The sequence below is a fragment of the Poecilia reticulata genome, chromosome 4, assembly GCF_904066995.2.
Source record: "Poecilia reticulata chromosome 4, P_reticulata-male-v2, whole genome shotgun sequence".
NCBI classification, from domain to species: Eukaryota; Metazoa; Chordata; class Actinopteri; order Cyprinodontiformes; family Poeciliidae; genus Poecilia; species Poecilia reticulata.
Genome location: NC_088833.1, coordinates 14268438 through 14285518, shown reverse-complemented (window position 1 = coordinate 14285518; position 17081 = coordinate 14268438). Strand labels below are relative to the sequence as shown.

At 39.3% G+C, this 17081-nt stretch overlaps 2 protein-coding genes across 3 annotated transcripts in view; one reads left to right on the top strand and one right to left on the bottom strand.

Annotated features, from left to right (window-relative positions):
• Positions 1 to 17081, top strand: part of psmd1 (proteasome 26S subunit, non-ATPase 1) — a 34890-nt gene that overhangs the window by 5159 nt on the left and 12650 nt on the right. For both annotated transcript variants that reach the window (XM_008406842.3, XM_008406841.3), the window contains exons 14-18: positions 218 to 414; positions 762 to 857; positions 1275 to 1339; positions 12987 to 13101; positions 15964 to 16080. In XM_008406842.3, the coding sequence (XP_008405064.1) occupies positions 218 to 414; positions 762 to 857; positions 1275 to 1339; positions 12987 to 13101; positions 15964 to 16080 (590 nt within the window). The remainder of the gene's footprint in view (positions 1 to 217; positions 415 to 761; positions 858 to 1274; positions 1340 to 12986; positions 13102 to 15963; positions 16081 to 17081) is intronic.
• On the bottom strand, positions 1720 to 11697 carry htr2b (5-hydroxytryptamine (serotonin) receptor 2B, G protein-coupled). The gene is made up of 4 exons (XM_008406840.3): positions 11119 to 11697; positions 10359 to 10935; positions 6815 to 7015; positions 1720 to 5329 (listed from the first exon to the last, which is right to left on the bottom strand). The coding sequence occupies exons 2-4, from the start codon at positions 10603 to 10605 to the stop codon at positions 4377 to 4379; spliced, it is 1401 nt and encodes a 466-aa protein (XP_008405062.1). The 5' UTR covers positions 10606 to 10935; positions 11119 to 11697; the 3' UTR covers positions 1720 to 4376.

The window sequence follows — 17081 nt, the reverse complement described above, 5'->3', positions numbered from 1 at the left end:
AAAAACGAAACACATAAATTGTGCAGTTCAAACTAGGGCTGCACAGCATATCACAATACATGTGATATTTCAACAGATTGGTCTTTTCATCCTCATTGATTATGTCAGTGAGTCACAGCAGCCCTGGAACTTGTTTATTTTTTTATACCGATCGCTTTTATGTTTAGTGAGGTAAAGTTCAAAACAAAGCACGCTGATGGTATGATACGATCTCCAGGCGAAGCTGCAGGCCTGGCTCTGGGTCTGGTCATGCTGGGCTCCAAGTCGGCCCAGGCGATCGAGGACATGGTGGGCTACGCTCAGGAGACGCAGCACGAGAAGATCCTGCGTGGCCTTGCTGTGGGGATTGCTATGGTCATGTACGGACGCATGGAGGAGGCCGACGCCCTCATCGAGAGCCTCTGCAGAGACAAGGTTTGACTTGGAGCAACTAAGAGGATAACAAACTTTTGTTGTTTAAAACGGAACAATACATATTGCCCAGTAGATTTTGAATAAACTGGCTTGATTCATCATCGGAGGAGGAAATGTGGAGGGCATAAAACAATTTGAGAATAAACTAAAAGCCATTGTTCTTTATTAGGCTGTTGCACTGCACATATGTTTGATGTATTGTGCACTCTGTAGCAGACTGTTTACTTTATGTTACGTGAGACTTTGTACTCTGTGCCAGGTTTTATTCTGTTAAAGTTAGCGGCGGGAAGGGACTCAAACCCAAACAAACACAGCTCAACTCTGCTTTCTGTCATTGTTTATGGTAGGACCCCATCTTGAGGCGATCTGGTATGTACACTGTTGGAATGGCATACTGCGGCTCTGGGAACAACAAGGCCATCCGACGCCTGCTGCATGTCGCTGTGAGTTTCATCTGTAAAGCGCTTCTACTGGCAGGTGGACGGGTTTTATTCACCTGGCTGTAAAACACATGCAAAGTAGCTTTTTAAAAAAGAATCCTGCTGTACTGTAATAACTATATGTTGATTTCTGTTTGAGCTAAACCATTTCTATAAAGATTTTCACAATTCTGTTAAAGGTTCAGAAACTTTATGTTCAAAGCAGAAAAAAAATCAAGTTTGTTTCTTTAGCGAAGTTTTTATACTGAATCACTGATGTTTTATTGGTTGGCCTGTAGAGGGCGCTCTCTGCAAGCCAAGTTTGTTCATGGGTGTGACAGTGGAGCTGCTTATTTTATGAGAAACCACATCATTAAAACTAAAACTGAAGAGGTCTGTTTTTTTCCACTTTCTCTAATTACTCTGCTTATTTAAATTAAGGTGAGTGACGTGAACGATGACGTTAGAAGAGCTGCTGTCGAGTCCATTGGCTTTATCCTCTTCAGGTAGGATCCCGTTTTAATTCCTTCAGCTTTGACCAGCACGCTTCTTATTTTCCATAAAGGCCTTTTTCAACTTAATCAAACTGATGCGTTGTCTTGTAAAGTTAAGAATACATTAAGGTTTGCTTTAGTAAAGTGTATTTTTGCTGTGGTTGGTACTAGAATGAGAGAGAGTTACGAATTTCTGATTTATTTTTATGTTTTTATTACTTTTTATTTTTACAGTTTGCATAAAGTAGAGTTATTTCACGGCAACAAATATATGTTTTTTTTTTCTTTATACCAGATAGACCTGAATTAAAATTTTTGGCTTGCATGCAAGAAGCTGTATATTGCAGAAAACCTGCACAGCAACAATCCCTATGGTAAAACTTGGCGGTGGCAGCATCATGCTGAGAGAATCTATGAAAAGGCATGAAAACTGTGGTTTGGGGGCTCTCCATTTAGCTGAGCTGGAGCCATTTTATTAAGGACACATTTAGACTATAGGTGTTGAAAGCTGGTCAAGACATACTGCTAAAGACCTGCAGCTGTTATGGAGATAAACATTTATGCTCGGCACAGTTTGAAGATATTTATTTGATGAAATTTGGAAACAAGCTGTCATTTTTCGTTCACTTCACAATTACACATGATATTTTGTAGATCTATCACATAAAATCAGTGTGTACACACTGAAATCCCAATGAAATACATTCAGGGTTTGCATTGTGTGTATTGTGACAGTCACAATGCAGAAAATAGTGGAAGTATTAAAGAGTGTGAATACCTTTGCCAGGCATTGTATTTATATATGCGTTTCTTTCTTACATTATTATGAATTTTATCATTAAATCCAAGCATTGTTTAATGGCATGTCAAATAAAAATCAGTGTGTACACACTGAAGTCCAAAAAAGGCTCTGAATGGTGTATGTGATCAATTGCTTGAAAAACCCTCCATAAATCTCCTTTGTTTAGAAAGACTCATGAACCACAGGATTACACTTAGTCCACACTTTTCCAACCCCAATGACTCATCTAGTCATGTGCACAACCAGGCAATCAGGTCAACTGCAAGTTTGAGTCTACCGTGTTTCTCTCTTTCATTATAAATAAATGGAGCTCTTGAAAGGAGTCGGAGGCCTAAGTAAAAATAAACCTCGATCACACTTTCTTCTTCTGCTGCTTTGTTTTTACCTCTGTAAACTTGGCATTTCTTTCTCGTTAATCCTATTTTCTCAATTAGGCTGAGTTTAATCTAAACTAGAAGTGTTTATATGTTTGAATTGTTTTTGCCCCTGAAAAATGTTGTCATCTGATGTATGAATACAAATTAGCTGCAGTTGAATACATGTATGGTTGCACAGTATATTGCGGATATATTAATGTATGCAGTACTGATTCTGGAGAATGCTGTTTGGAGAGCAATACTGGTTGGCTAATACATCCCAAGTGTTATGAACATGCATTTTCTTATGCTAATGTAATATTTAGTCAGTTGGACGTCCTCACAGCAGCAGACGCTCTCACAGGACACTGACGTTGCCCAAAAGGCTAAAGGTCAGAGAGTGCAGGAAGCACATATGAGAAACAGAGGAAAGAAGAAAGTGGACAAATGTCACAACTGATATCCTTATCGCATTATGTATCAATACTATAAGAATCACTTCTCGCTCGAATATCGACCAGTCCTAATGCTGTTGCACTTTAAGTCTATACACACTGGAACTGCTGCCAGACTGTGTTTCTATTCCCCTCAAACTTTTATTTATTTAGTCATTTTTCAGAAGGCAGTATCTTGGCATCTCGTTGTGCTTTGGGCAGTTTTTGCTTTATAAGATGGTAAAACAAAGGTGTTTTTTATTAAAGAACATTCAGAATCCATTTTATCTCTGTTCGTTCATATGTACACACTTCCATTCCAAAACCATTTTTAACATTTCAAACCAGCAGGCTGCAATACACATACAGGAGAACCTCCCATTCATTCAGCAAATTTAAAAAGTATCAAGAGTTCAAAGAATTTGCCCTTTACAGAAGAGATTCATATTGTTTTAAAATGTAAGCATGTGGTCTGAGAGGGTTTACAGCATATTTAGACAGTCCAAATTTAAGGATCAGCAGAGGAATATATTATTATATACAGCATTCAGAGTTTTTCCCAGGTTGTCACGTCTTTTGGCCTAAATGGGTTCCTATTCAACACTTTCTGCTTGCTCAGTGAAACAGTTGCAGCTTTTTTTCAGCTCTTTTCTGAGTACTGTCTGGAAACTGAAGCTTTCTCTTCAAGTATATCAACAAATTACATGGTAAAAAATAACCTGTGTTTAAAGGCCCGCTGCAAAGATGATGCAACAAGAAACACCGACTTGCAAACGTTTTCAAACCCCTGAGATTTTTTTTTTGTCAATTTATATTCTCAAAATTTAATGCACTGTATTGAGGATTTTTAATGTGATAAAGATTAAATTGATCATTATAAAGTTGTAGGAAATGATGCCCCTAAATTAAATCAATTCCAACAAATTGGCGCTCTGGTCAAATGAGACGAATGAATGTTGACTTTTCATGCCAGAGACGATACATCTCCCCAAACACACCATCCTCAGGGTGAAACATGGTAGTGGTAGCACCATGCTTGCTTTGGGAAAACGTCTTAGGAACAGGAATGTGGATTTGAAAGTAGATGGTGCTAATTGCAGGATAAACCTGAGGGACTCAACTATGTCTGAGGATACAGCCTGAGGTGTAGATCAAATTATGTTCGTTAAGATGCCCCAGTCAATGTCCTGGCCTTTTTTTTTATATATATCTTAATTTGTAAAACATTTAGTAAAAGTATGTAAACTTTTTTTCTTTCATTTCATAATTACGCACTACTCTATGACAAAATGTTAAAGGGGTTGTAAAACTTTTGCAAGGAAATGTAGGTTTTGTTGCCTCATCATTAATGTCACATAGATGCAGACTCCAATCTTTGTTTTTTTATATTTTGGGAAAGCCTTTGTCTTTTGATTTTGAATATGCATCAAACCAAGCCACATCATCTGTGTATGTATTCATACACAGCTCACATGTTCTTCCTGCTTAAAATCTTCATTTTCAGTCAAAAGAATTGTATTTAGCAGAACTCCGCCTGGTGACTGCACAGCCTGCTGGCACCGTAGTGGACTTTGGTAGCTCACTCGTCCAATGCCGTTCTTCATTCCCCGCTTCATGAACAGTTTTGAGTTCTCTGCCATGGAAGATTTAAACGAAATGCTTGTAAGGTTCCAGTCTGCAGCGGTCGAGCCAAGCTGCCGTCCCAGCCTGTCTCTAGGGTAGTTTTTGTAGTTGCAGGTGATGTAGCGCGTGAAAGCTTCCCTGAAGGTTTTATTGAAAAGTGTGTAGACCAGGGGATTGATCCCAGATGACACGTAACCAACCCAGACAAAGATCTCCATCAGACGGGAAATAACCTTCTCAACGCAGCTGGAGCACAGAGCCGAGGTGATGTTTGTGATGAAGAACGGGCACCACATGACGACAAACAGGAGGAAGACTATGCCCAGCACCTTGGAGGCGCGCTGCTCGTTGCTCAGAGTCTGCATTGACTTCTTGCCCATCGTCGACATTCTGCGGAAGGATATTTCCTTCTCCGTGGGAGCGGTCATCACGTCCGCGTTTGGTTTTTCTGGATGCCTGGGAAGTCTGATATCCAACATGTTCATTTGCTCAGCTTGAGGAGAAGCTAAGGCCGGGTCACTTTGGAAAACTGTGGAGATCGGTGAGGAGCTGAAGCGCTGGGTCACCTTTGACCGCAGCAAATAAACCTTTTTGCGCAACACTTGCACGGTGAGAAGGTAGATGATCATCATGATGGTCAAAGGGATGAAGAATGCTGTCAGGGAGCCAAAGATGATGAACTCTGAGAAAGTGTTTGGTTTCAGCAGGCATGTGTGATTACTGTTGAAGGTGATGTTCTTGTCGTGAAGATTCTTCAGCCCTTTTATCGGGATTGGGATTGCAATACCTGGAAAATAGAAAAGACTGTTAATATTGGCAAAAATAAACACTAAAAACTCTCTGAAGCCGTTTTTAAATATCTTATAATTATAGTTTTAATCTAGGAGATTATGGTATGTTTGGTCAAGTACAACACTATTGTTTTTGTTGGCAGCTCAGTGAACGATGGAAAAGCTTAACTGGATAAATTGGCCACAATACAACCTTCCATCCGGTTACTCATCTACCCAATCTCTTTCCCAGATGAAAGATTTTCATTTATAGCAGCTGACAGATATTTGACTCTTGACCTGAGCTGCCAAAAATCCTAAATCAAAAACGTAGTTCTTAGGGGGAAACTACTGAGTAATATGTGACGACTCCAGAGATTTGTGTGACAAATAGAAGATGCAGCAGTGAGCAATTCGTTTTCCTAAAAGTCCACATGAAAAACTAGGATTGGTTCCTAGTTCATATTATATATTTGATAAACTCTGCTGAAGCTAATGTTTGATCTACCTTATTAACAACTATAGCTTAATGTTTTAAGTTATAGTGGATTGTCTTTTTAGACTCATTAAAATAAGCTGTAATATAGGGGTGGGCATTTATTGTATCATTTATCGTGAGAAATTTCTTACAAGAATTTAGATTTATTGCCACGATTAACTTCAACTCATGTAAAAGTATAGTGTTACTATTTTTCCACTGTTCAATGAAGACATCAGTAAATACTAATAAATTTGAAAATACTGCTTTTGTGTGCAGTTTAGTAATACAAATCACACATCTTTATGTGACTAGTTTCTTAAAGAAACATTTACAAATGGGAATGTTTTTCAAGAGCATAATTTGTGTTTGTGGGGCTATAATTGCTGTGACACAGTCATACTGTTACCTAAAAAAAGAAGTAATAAATGGTTCTTATTGTTACTTTTATTGTTATAACAATAACACCACAAAATACTGTAACAAGATTTTAAATCCATATCACCCAGACGCTCCCTGTTCTCAGCTTTACGTTTCAATTGAATTCAGTTTATTAGTAAAGCGCCACATTCACAACCATTGTTGTCTCAATGCACTCCACACAAAAAAATATAAATATTGGAAATGGCTTTATAGCCCTTTCTAGATGGGTGTTGTCTGTTCTAGTTGCTCCTTGAGATCTTGCAGCTCACTTCATGTCGCCAGACAGATGTTATTAGGTGATTCTGATTCACCTAATAATCAAGTTGGTTTGGGTTTCCTATATTCCACATAAAACATAAAATCATCATTTGAAAATTGCATTTTATAGGTTTATTTTGTCTGATACTATAATCTTTTGATCTAAAACATCTAAATGTGACAAAAATAAAAACCTTTTCACGGCTCTCTACAAGCTAGTTAACATAGCAACCCAAGCATGAACACTAATCCTCCTCATGGGTCACCTAAAAGGCAGGATACGATCCAGAGATCGTAAAATACCCAGTTCTTTACTTAGAAGAAGGATAAATAATAAGCTTACAGATGGATATGAGCCAAACGAGTGCGATCTTGGCCAGGGCTTTGGCTCTGGATTTGTATTGGCTGTGTTGAATCGGCTTCTTGATGGCGATGTAGCGATCCAGTGAGATGGCACAGAGGTGCATAATGGACGCTGTAGAGAAGAGCACATCAAGGAAGAGCCAGATTGGGCAGAGAAAGTCTGGAAGAGGCCACCTAGAGTCTGAAGAGAGGACAAGATAATGGTTAATCTTATCAACTATTTCCTCGTACAGGTAGCTATCACTGATTTCATTATGTCTAAAATTAGCAGCTAAATTAATGAACTTGTTGGGTTTTCTTATGTTGAGAAACCCTTTTCTGACTGTTATGGGAGATTCAGGGAAGCTGAAGAGATTACAAGCATCAGTCAAGTAAAAAAATTGATGTTTGTTTATGTGTGTGAGGAATGTCTTTACTGGAAACTGAGGGTTCACTGCCTGTTTATGGAGCTAAAAGTGCTTCATGTAGATTGTGGCTTAGACTCAGCTCAACAGTAGTGTTTATTTTGACTTCCAGGCGTAAAACTGGCAAGAAATTTGTTCTGGCTTTTGTCTCTGACTCCATTAACTTTACAAAAGCCTGTTTGTGGAAATATTTTGTATTTTTTTTTCTCTTATTATGATTATGTTCACTTATGTTTCATACTGGGGGAGATTTTTGACTCACAGTTTTGGTCAGTTTGGGAGGATTTCATTGATGAATAGCAGCTCTCCTTCTCCTTGAGTGGATGCTCACTGGAGGCTTTTTTTTTTTTTTGTAAATGTTGATTAAATTTGTCTTGAGAATAAACAGAATAGGCTGTGAAAGTCACCTAGCCACAGGCAAGCTTTTCATTTCGTTAAACTGAAACAGGAATGTGTGAATCATACAACTTTGTTATAATATTCGACTTCGTCAGCAGGCTGCTGCCCAGTTGTGGTCACTTAGTTTACAGAAGCATTTTATCTTCTTCTCAGTTTATTTTAAAGTAGTTTAACTGCCTTCATTTTCTTTCATTTGTCCTTTATATATTTTTCAACCAAACATCACTGGTCATCATAATTTCCAGAATGTTTTGGTCCTCACTTGTACTCATTAAGAATTACAGAGCTCTGAGCATTGCAGTGTAGTTTTGTGAGTCTTATTATCGTTAGAAAAAATACAAAATGGCATAGAAGCATTTTAAATGAGATATTTCTTCTCTGGAATCACAATGTTGATCTTAAAAATAGCAGACCTGAAGGTCCACACACAGGCTTTGTGCAAGGTCTCTAAAAAGTCAGAAAGAACTTAAACTTGGTGATTTTTAGGCAACACTGGTCTTTTTACTCCTTGTACACATGCAAGAAAAATAAGTAAAACAGATGAACAATTAATAATTTAGTTATAAGTTTGCTCATTGTTTCTTGTTTACATTTATTTATCTTTTTCATGAGAATTGTACTAGCAGTATTTGCCTCCTCTGTAATTTTGTAGTGAGGAATTCAGGCAACACTTTGGTGTGACAAAACTACTACTCCCACGATTGCTCATCACCAGCTTCTTCTTCTTGGCATTGTGTATTTATAGAGTTGCCATCAAAACAGTAATCACATTAGCTCGCTAAAATCCTTAAGTATGACCGAGCTTCTCACCCTATCTCTAAGGGAGAGCCCAGCCACCCTGAGGAGGAAGCCCATTTCGGCCGCTTGTATCCGTGATCTCGTTCTTTCGGTCATGACCCAAAGCTCATGACCATAGATGAGGGTGGGAACGTAGATCGACCGGTAAATTGAGAGCTTCGCTTTTTGACTCAGCTCTCTCTTCACCACGACGGACCGGTACAGCGCCCGCTTCACGGCAGACGCTGCCCCAATCCGCCTGTCGATCTCCCGCTCCCTTCTTCCCTCATTCGTGAACAAGATCCCCAGATACTTAAACTCCTCCACTTGAGGCAGTATTAAGTTTTATATGCTTTAATGGATGACATTTAGTAACTTATGTGTAAACACAGTTGAGTCACAAGCCAAAAAAATGAATGATTATTTAGGCTAATAAAGTTAAAATTTTAACTTGCTTTTGTTGCTAAGTTGAATATAAGTTAATGGGTAAGTAAGTTTTCCACTTCTCTTACCCTAAAAATATTTAGAAACTTGAATATAAATCGTTTTGAGAACAGTTCCTGGTTTTAGCACAAAGCTAAGGAACATTTCTGGAATACCTGTCTGGATTTACATTGCACACACACAAAGTATCGGTCAACCTGTTTTATTTTTACCACTTGGCCAGTGTGGCTTTTAGCATTGCTTAAATATTCAAAAGACAGCCCACTTAAAACCAGGTTTGATTTACAGAGATTCCATTTATTTTATGTTCTTTTACATATTTCTAAATGATGTTTGTTGCTAACAGCAGGTTGTCACTACGTACAGTGTCCTGTGGCGTGTGCCAGAGGGTTTGGTATGAGGTGCTGGTCGTTGTCCTGGCAGCTTCATGTTGATCAGTCAGCTCTGCTGTGCCTCACCCGGGCCTCATGTACACGTTATATGTCCCTGTTTACGCCTCCTTGACCTCCTCCTGCACATTTCAGCACTTGGTGCTGTATCTTCTCTGATCGGAGGCTAAAGACAGCTGTCAGCAAAGATCATCAGTCTTTAAAGAGGCTTCCTCTTTACTGATGGCAGAGTTGAAAAGCACCTCAACAGCAGTGATAGAATTAAAGAAAATGCTGAAACCGTATGTAGCTGTTTTGGGAGGGTGGTTTTTGTACTTTAAGCTCCTCTTGTTTTCCTGATTTCTTTTAGACTTTTAGACTTCTTGCTTTTCCGTTTCAGAAAATCTTAAAATTAACTTTTTTTGACTTTCATCTTTTTCTTTCTGTCTCAAAATGTCAAAAAGAAAAAAACTAACTGAACAAGGGATGTGTTGAGGCAGCAGACACATCCAGTTCTTTTGAAAACCATTATGATAGAGGACGCCTTGTGTAACACCATCTTCCATTTGTGTGTGTGTGTTTGTCCGTGTGAGACACATAATTACTATGTGGCCCATTACCTTCCAATTGAATTAATGAAGAACAGCTTCACTGCAGTACTTCGCCTTGAACTGTGTTGTTGTGTAGAAGTCGTGGAATAGACTTGTAAGTGGGCAGACACGCCGCTGTTTTTATTCTGAATAGTAAACAACTTTAATTGGGAGATGTCGTTTCATATTTCATGCTTGTGCTGAGTGGCTCAGTACAGGCCTTACTGCTTAAACTACAGGGGGGATTTTATTTCCTTTGTCTTAGCTCCTCTCAAGTACTTTTGTGTGCTCTACTGTGTGTATTTGGTGCTTCCTAGAGGTATTTTCTACTTTCAGTGTCAGTTTTTCTGAAATTTTCTGGATTTTCTTGTGAAGAAAAACGTTTCCGTTAAACAGTTTGTCAGGTTTTCTCTTTAATTAACAAGTTAAATTGAGTGGGGAAGAAGAAAACTTAAATGTAGCTTTTCCATTTGAAGACTTTATTGCTTTGCTTTGTCTCAATAGGACACTTTTTATGCTATAAAATATCTTGTTATACTTACTATAGAGAATAGTGACGAGTGCGATGGGCATCACTAGAAGTCCCACCAGCAGGTCGGCGACCGCGAGCGACATCAGGAAGTAGTTGGTGGCGTTTTGTAGCTTTCTTTCTAGCGACACGGCCAGAATAACCAGAATGTTTCCCCCTATGGTGGGGATGATCACCATGACGATGAGGAGGGCAGCCCATCTCAGCTGAGCCGCAGGCTCCTCGTCTGCATCTGAACTGTTATTGAGCTGGTGAAACATGTTGCTGCTGATGCCGCGGCAGGCCTGAGCGTGGGCGGTGGCTCTGATCTCTCTGCTGTCAGACGCTCGGTCAGCATGGTCACTGGGTCCCGCAGGCGAAGGCGCAGGGTGTCCTGGGGCCGCTCAGGGCCGGTGCACAACATGCATCGTCCCGTGAGCAGAATGACAAGTCTTTGAAATGACGATGGCTGAAAGATTCAGGGTGCGAAGTTAGCAGGGCCGCTGCAGTAAACTCCGGAGCTGGAATAATCCCATCACGAGCAGAACTTCCACAGCAAGACGATCACAGAGGTCCTCGCTTTCCCACGCAGCCGATTCTCCCGTCATCCACTTAAAACAGCAGAAAAAGTTTTACGTTTTGTTCTTTAATGTATCCCCATGTTGATATTATGGAGAAGAATATGGCTTACTTGGTTTTACATCTAATTCATTAGTGTAGTTTCTGTCTATTAGAATAAATCCATGTCCTAAAATATGCCGCTGTTTTGGAAAATGTCAAAAACAAATTCTTACCTTTTTCCCAGCTCGGTGCTTGATGAGCTCCTTTTGCATCTCAGTCCCTCAAGTATCTTCCCAAGCTGCAGCTCAAAGCCAAATGCATTTCAATCTTGGCTTTCTATGTATATTCTTCCACAGCTTTTATTGCTTCCTTTTACTGCAACGTTTTCCACGTAAGAATGAAGCCGAACGCCCTGCCGCAGCAGTTAAATCTGTCCCAGACTGTAGCGATCCATGATGCCGACTTGGCTTTCCCTCCACATGCTGGAAGGAACTCCAAGTTTGCTTTGCATCACCTGAAGCGATCACAGGTTTAAAACTTTCAGATGTTGCGGCCCCGCTGCCTCCCTCTCTCGCCGGCTCTGCTTCGCAGTCTGCAGTCGACTCGCACTCTGTCCTGTCTCATTCGCCGTCTCATCCACCCCCCACTTCACCCACCCCTTCATCTTGCGAGCCAGACTCGATACGAAACAGATGAATGTCTTCTTGCTGGCCACGTGCCAGCGGTTCAGGGAGGTAATTTCCCTCAACACAGCCGTCCCGCTGTTTATATTTGCCACTCTGTGTTCTCTCCCCCATTGGAAACGAGCAGTCACCCGGGGGAGGCAGCAGCGGTTTTTGGTGGGGGGAACTTTTTTCTGTTGTGGTTGTGCTGTAAAGCTTTTCTCCCCCTTCTTGTCCCCACTGGGCTCAGATGTTCAAGCAAAGAGAGTTTGAGCCAGTCCTCTTGATTGTTGAGATGCCTGGAGATACAGATATAGATGGTTTCATTTTGAATAATGAAAACATAAAATACCAAGTTATTTATGCTGCACAAATAACCAAATTACAAATTAGTATCTGAAGATTACAGTACGCTTATAAGTGCACAAATGGACACTCAGATATGTATAAATGTATTTTATTTCCACTTTTTTGCATATATTTTCTTGTTTGTACAAAGGAAATATATGCAGTTTTTAAAGCTTTAAATCTTTAAAAACTGTAGAAATGGGCAAAAATACTGAGCTTTCTGTAAATATGGCAGGGATTTATTTTCATTACAAAATACAGAGTTTAAAATGCCTTTAATCTGTAAAGTATTTTCTTAATGTGTTGCAAAACATTTTCTGCTTTTTATTTGGTGTACTGTACTCCTCTTTGTGACATGAAAAGTTTGACGTAAAACCTTATTTTTGTGAGGGGATTTTATTTTTATTTTTTTACATTCTGGCAGTCTGTTCGTTTGTTTTTATGTGAGCATACTACCCTGAATATATCCCTCCCTTTTTATGATTTTTTTTTTTTGACTTCCTGGACATGGCTTAAGCTTTAATTAAATCCAGGTGTCAACAAGGAAATCCTTGCTAGTTTATTGGCTTTCTAATAAAACCCAGGTTTTTATTGTGTGTTTAGATGAGTGCTTGTAATGGACGCAGGCGAGCAAATGATGTGCTTTTTAAATGTTTGTTACACATTACCCAGCATCATCATTTAAACAGCTTGTATTCCTGCTTCCTTTTGCGACAACAGCAAAAACACTCACTGAACTAGTTAAAAAGAAATGTAATTCATTGACAATTTCTTTGACACTTTTTCAGGTAATTTTCATCTTTAGTCCAACACGTTATAAATTTTTAGTAACATTTCAGTAAATACCTTGTTTTCAGGTTTGCCCAAAGGTAAAGATAGAGAAAATAGACATTAACTAAGTTATTAGTTTTTGTCAAATCATTTAAATAACTTTAATATGTTGGAAATCACTTCTGTTTTGAGTGCAGGCCATGTTATAGTGTGGGTGCGGGTTTGAAACTGATCATTTTGAGCTTGAATCTTTTTTTTTTTTTTAAAGAAAGTGGACTTCAAACTCTAATCATTTCTTTCCCCTGTGTTTTTCTGAGCAGGACTCCGGAGCAGTGCCCCAGTGTGGTGTCTCTCCTGTCAGAAAGCTACAACCCTCATGTTCGCTGCGGGGCGGCCATGGCTCTGGGCATCTGCTGTGCTGGGACAGGCAACAAAGTCAGTTCATCCTTTGTTTCTTCACGTTTATTCGATCCTCTTCATGGGTTTTGATTAGGTGCCGATTATTAACTACAGATTAAAAATTATTAGTGAATCTTTGTTTATTTTCAAAAACCTGTATTTTTTTTGTCGCTAATTTTTACATGTAATTTGCTATCTTTGTGTTTCAAGTCCATCTTTCATTTCTCCTGGCACAAAGTGTGCGTCACCGATGTAAAGATAATCCAGGCTGAATGAAGCAGCTGGTTGTTGGCTTGTTTATGAAATTAATGCAACAGAAGATTTCAGCCTAGGCTATCCTCTTTTGACCCCTGCAGGAAAGGAACTTGTCCAAAACATCCCGACATACTTTCCCCTTTGCTTTGTATACTTTTACTTATTACGACAAGGTGGAAAATATTTAGATTTTTGTTTTGTTGACATTTCTTGGAGTTATAATGGCAGGCCAGCACAGAAAAACTCAGATGTGAAAAGTTCATTGCAGATTAGCTTCTAAAGTGATGTGAGCTGGCACGCTGTCGTTCGGCTTTACTCTTTGCTTGTGATCGGGTTCTCTGAAGTCCAGAAACCAGAGCGAGGAAGGCAGATGTAGAGGGTGCTGCCAGTTCACTGTGTATTTAATTATGAGTGCTGATCAGCACCGAAGCACTAAAGTTAATGTTTTGCACCTGATCAGCTGTTTATTTTTCAACATCTTAGACTTTGAATATTCTTCTGACCGGGTCAGTGTCGCCTCAGGGAAAATGCTAATTTTGTGCCATTGGGAGAATTTCAACCTATTTTTCAGCTTTTCCTGCAAATAGGAGGAAAAGTTCTCATTGTTTCTGCACTCTGTCACCAGATACTGTTTTCTCAAATTTGTATAAATAGAGAAATTATTTTGTGGTTGAATGAGTTATGCTCCAATCCAGTTGTTTATAAGCTTCCAGACAGCTTTTAGAAATACTGAACTCTAATGTTGGGAGCAAAAAGTGAAGGAAGCAGCCCAGCAGTTTAATTAATGCGTTCTTTAGCAGCCAACCGGGGTTGCTGATTGGATAAGACAGTAAATGCCTTTAATTACCCCCCTCCCACAACGCAGTGTGGGCAGGATGTGGTAGACGAGCGCTGGCTTTACACGCTGACTTATCGTCCCACAGCGCAGCCGTCTCAGCCAGTTAGGCCGAGAGCGCTGATGAAACGTCGTTTATTTTACCTCCACTGTCATCATTCTGGTTTGTTGCTCTTTCCTCTGCGGGCCCGACACCTCCCGCCCGGCCTGCTGGTGTTAGTTACAGCCATAACTGCTCAAGAGACATAAAAGCTGCAATGATAGACTGGCTGCAGAGCAGAGGAGAGCGGGGAGGTTGTCCTCCCTCGTTCACTCCCTCCTTCACACCACTCATGGGAAGAGAGTAATTGTTAACTCTGTTGTCCTGGGAAACCAGATATGGATGACACTAATGTCATTAATTTGTGAGGTCTGTTTGCCTCTGCTGATAATGTCTTTTCCTGTATTTAACCAAACAAAAGTAGCACTGTTGGAGTGATCTGTTCGTCAACAAACGGTTGAAAACAAACTGCTAAACAAAACTGTGATTCTTGTTTTTGCACAAGTGACAGCCTGGGTACACAAAATCTTTGCAAGAATTTTTATCTAGTTTCTAGTACAAATATCTTAGTTTCCCCTTACATGCAAGTAACTTTTCAGCAAGATTTTAGGTAAATAATTCCTTAAAATTTATTTTTTTTAAATGTACTAGTTTCACTGGCAGATATTTTCACTTGTAACATGAGAAAACTAGCCAGTGAAACTAGTATTTTATATCAGTATTAAGGAATTATTAACTTAAAACAAGCTTCTGTATCTTGCTGAAAAGTTACTTGGAAGTTAGTTTTGTCTTATTTAAAGTGTACCGAGATATTTTCACTAGTAGCTAGACAAAAAAATATATGGTAAGATTTCGTTTTTGCTGTGTCCTTTGTGAATTAAAGCTAATTCACAAAAGACTTTGTTTTGACTATTTCAAGCTGTGATAAATGTAACCACTCAGTCTTGTTTCTGTCTCTTATCTGTTGGACTTCCTGCAAATGCAGCAAAGTTTTTCACTTTGAAAATGTAACGAGGATGAGTAAAACAAAGGAAAGAAATGTTTTCCAGTGCAAATATATGAATATTTATCTGACTGTACTACATGGAAAAAAGAACGCTAAGTGAGTTAAGTCCACCACCTGCAGCTCAAGCCAAGTTAGTTATTGTTTGGCTGGTTGCATTTGTTCTTCAAGAGTCGTTGTTACCAGACAGTGGGAGTTATTGGATTAAAGTCAGGTAGTTGTTGGTCTGCTTCCCTTCTGGTTCTGATGTTGTTTTGATGCGCTTAACTGAAGCAATTAAGCCAGTGAAACCATGTAGTCTGGAGCCGTTTTAGAGGTTAGCTTGCTGCAACATGCATATTTTCATTAAACGATTGCAGCAAAAAGGAAATTATTGCAAGTAAAATGGTTTGGTGTTGGTCTCACCTTCCTGAAAGTTTTGGTCTTGACTTGGGCTCGGTTTGCTCTGGTCTCAGGTCCGTTGTCTCTAAACTGCAGCTCCAAACCACAGCAATAATACTGCTTGGCCTGGAAGACAAAGCAAACTACACAAATTATGGAAAAAGTACCAAGTGATCCTTTATTTATGTCAAATAATTCTTGACAGTCCTTCATAGAAAAACTATGCAAATGAAATATTTATCATTAATCATTCAATTCGTTTAGCCCCCTAATTACCACGTGGAAACGTTTTGGATTATAGATTTATAATTCCCCACCTCAAGGTTTATGACATGCAGCTTAACTTACTCCTCTGTTTTCTACTTTTCTATTTTTCCTTCACAGGAAGCGATCAATCTGCTGGAGCCCATGACTAACGACCCGGTAAACTATGTGAGACAAGGTGCCCTCATTGCCTCGGCCCTCATTATGATCCAGCAGACTGAGGTTACCTGTCCCAAGGTGAGTGAGTCGGGAAGCTGGCTTTATTGTCCGCAGCCTGGATCAATGAGTTGATCTGGACTTTTGTGTTCCTCAACAAGAAAAACTGGAGTAAGTAAAATGCATCAGATTTGTGCGGAGGAGAGAATCTGTTTGGGAAGACTAAAACAGAGAACGTAGCTGGCACAACTGCACACACTCGGCCTCGAGGCGCCCCGGCCTTTGTCACTGACTGCTAAGAAATGCCAGACACATTTTCAAAGACTTCTCATCTGCACAGCAACAGATCTAAAAGCTTGAGCTGGTATACAGGATTGTGCAAGGAACACTTTTCTTTCAAACGTTTAGTCATTTGAAACTTTTCTTTTAAGTTTCAAATGACTAAACGTCAAAGGATATTATGTTTGTTTCCTCCAGGTTTTTCATTTTTTGGCTATGTGTCACATTTAAAGATATCTGGTTTACAATTTATTAGTTGTAGCTGTAAATGTAAAGCTAAGATCTGTCCGTTCTGTTTTTGCCTCAATTTTGCCTATTTGGTTGATAAATATCCAGTCCAGCATTTGATAAATTTCAGTCCAACAAGCACTGCAGTGATTGTAGCCTACTGGTCAGCCTACTGGTCAACATGCTTTGCAGACATGTTGAACACTTCAAATATGATTCATCTTGTCGTGTGACACATCAACAGTTTGATGTGTTCGCATTTGGATATACTTCTTACAAATATTTAAAAGTTTTGCTTTGCCTGAAAAATATGTAATTTGTCAGACAAAACATTTTTGCCAAATGTTTTTTATGGCATAAATCAAAACACGTTCATACTGGTGCTTGCAATCCTTGAAAATGCTTGAATTTCAATTGGGTGTTTTTAGAAAGCTTGATTTTTGTGTCAAGTTCTTGAAAGTGCTTGATATTCAAACCACATCGTTTTGATGCGTGTAGTTGAAATAAAGGTTGTCTTATATTTTATAATAAAGTCATTGATATTGGAGGATTTTTTTTTGTTCATTTACCATTTT

Excerpts from the sequence above, each read along its gene's own strand:
- htr2b (XM_008406840.3), bottom strand. The coding sequence starts at position 10,605 with ATGTTTCACCAGCTCAATAACAGTTCAGATGCAGACGAGGAGCCTGCG. Across the intron at positions 7,016-10,358 it reads ACTCGTCACTATTCTCTATA|ACTCTAGGTGGCCTCTTCCA; the intron begins GTAAGTATAACA and ends TCCTCTCTTCAG. Across the intron at positions 5,330-6,814 it reads CGTTTGGCTCATATCCATCT|GTATTGCAATCCCAATCCCG; the intron begins GTAAGCTTATTA and ends TCTATTTTCCAG.